The 1086-nt window shown below is 38.4% G+C and overlaps 1 protein-coding gene across 1 annotated transcript; it reads right to left on the bottom strand.

Annotated features, from left to right (window-relative positions):
• Positions 1-177: 177 nt before the first annotated feature.
• On the bottom strand, positions 178-981 carry LOC110443959 (coatomer subunit beta-like). The gene is made up of 2 exons (XM_021488413.1): positions 891-981; positions 178-466 (listed from the first exon to the last, which is right to left on the bottom strand). Exons 1-2 carry the CDS (start codon positions 972-974, stop codon positions 290-292), a joined length of 261 nt encoding a protein of 86 aa, XP_021344088.1. The 5' UTR covers positions 975-981; the 3' UTR covers positions 178-289.
• Positions 982-1086: the final 105 nt, after the last annotated feature.

The following is a 1086-nucleotide window of genomic DNA, read 5'->3' as shown; positions in this document are numbered from 1 at the left end:
CAGCTATGATCATTAAAGGACAATCCAGCGGTTTTTTGGTGAAGGAAATCCAGAGTACCTAAAGAAAACCACCAGCATGTGGCCAGAACTTGGCGGCTGCCTCACTTATGCATCGACCCCGTAATTGTAGACGGCCAGGCACCTTAACGCTTATGTTAGGTTTAATAATGCATCTTTAACTAGTACTAGTAAACCAACGACACTATTATAATGTAAATAGATATAGCAACACATCATAGCTTAAAGGAGTTCTGAGTTGACCACAAACTTACTGCACTGCAGCAGATTATTAATAGGGGTATAGTAGTGACCGGTAAATACCCAGAGTGGCCAGTTCCAGAGTGAGGTTCTGTAGCGTGTCCCCGGTCTGATTGACCACCAGTACGTCCAGTACAATGTCAAACTGGTTCACATTAACATAAGCTTCAGCATATACCGGGTCAGAAAATCCTGTGAGCTGCGTCACCTGGTGGAATATTAAACATTTAATGCGCAAATGTGTTATACTGTATAGTTATTCTTCAAACAATTTTTGTTTGTACAAACAAGAAATCTACAACTCAGGTCCTTAAGTTCCAGGTTCACCAATGTCATTAACTGATTTGTTTAATTATTTCCGTTCAACCTTTTGACTAAAAATATTTCACTGACTTTTTCTGCTGGAAAGCACTACTGAAGATAAGAAAATATCTGAAAATATTGACATTGCTCCAGTTAAGGAAATCTGCAGTTAAGGAAATTTTCATTAAATTCAGCAATGCATGCCGAAATAGGAAACGTAAGTGAAAAAAAATCCTCAGATTCATGAAATCTATAAAGAGCATAGACCTAACATCAAAAAGCTTTTTGTGACAGGAAATTAAGGCTAACAGTTGGTTGTCATCACTTACCTTGTTGAGTTTGGAGGAGCCGGCAGAGTCAGCATCTTTCTTGGTGTTCATACCCAGGGCCTGGGAGAGTGTCAACTCGAACATGTTCTACATCGACAGAACGGGTAAAAATAAGTTAAACATCTATAGAATATTATATCGTTTAAAAGGGTATTAACTCATTCACCCCTGAAATTTCATAATGTACTATTCCAAC

This window comes from Mizuhopecten yessoensis, unplaced genomic scaffold (genome assembly GCF_002113885.1).
Source record: "Mizuhopecten yessoensis strain PY_sf001 unplaced genomic scaffold, ASM211388v2 hete_35852736, whole genome shotgun sequence".
NCBI lineage: Eukaryota > Metazoa > Mollusca > Bivalvia > Pectinida > Pectinidae > Mizuhopecten > Mizuhopecten yessoensis.
Note: the sequence above shows the minus strand (reverse complement) of the source record. Positions and strands in the feature narration are given on the sequence as shown.

Excerpts from the sequence above, each read along its gene's own strand:
- LOC110443959 (XM_021488413.1), bottom strand. The coding sequence starts at position 974 with ATGTTCGAGTTGACACTCTCCCAGGCCCTGGGTATGAACACCAAGAAA. Across the intron at positions 467-890 it reads GCTCCTCCAAACTCAACAAG|GTGACGCAGCTCACAGGATT; the intron begins GTAAGTGATGAC and ends ATATTCCACCAG.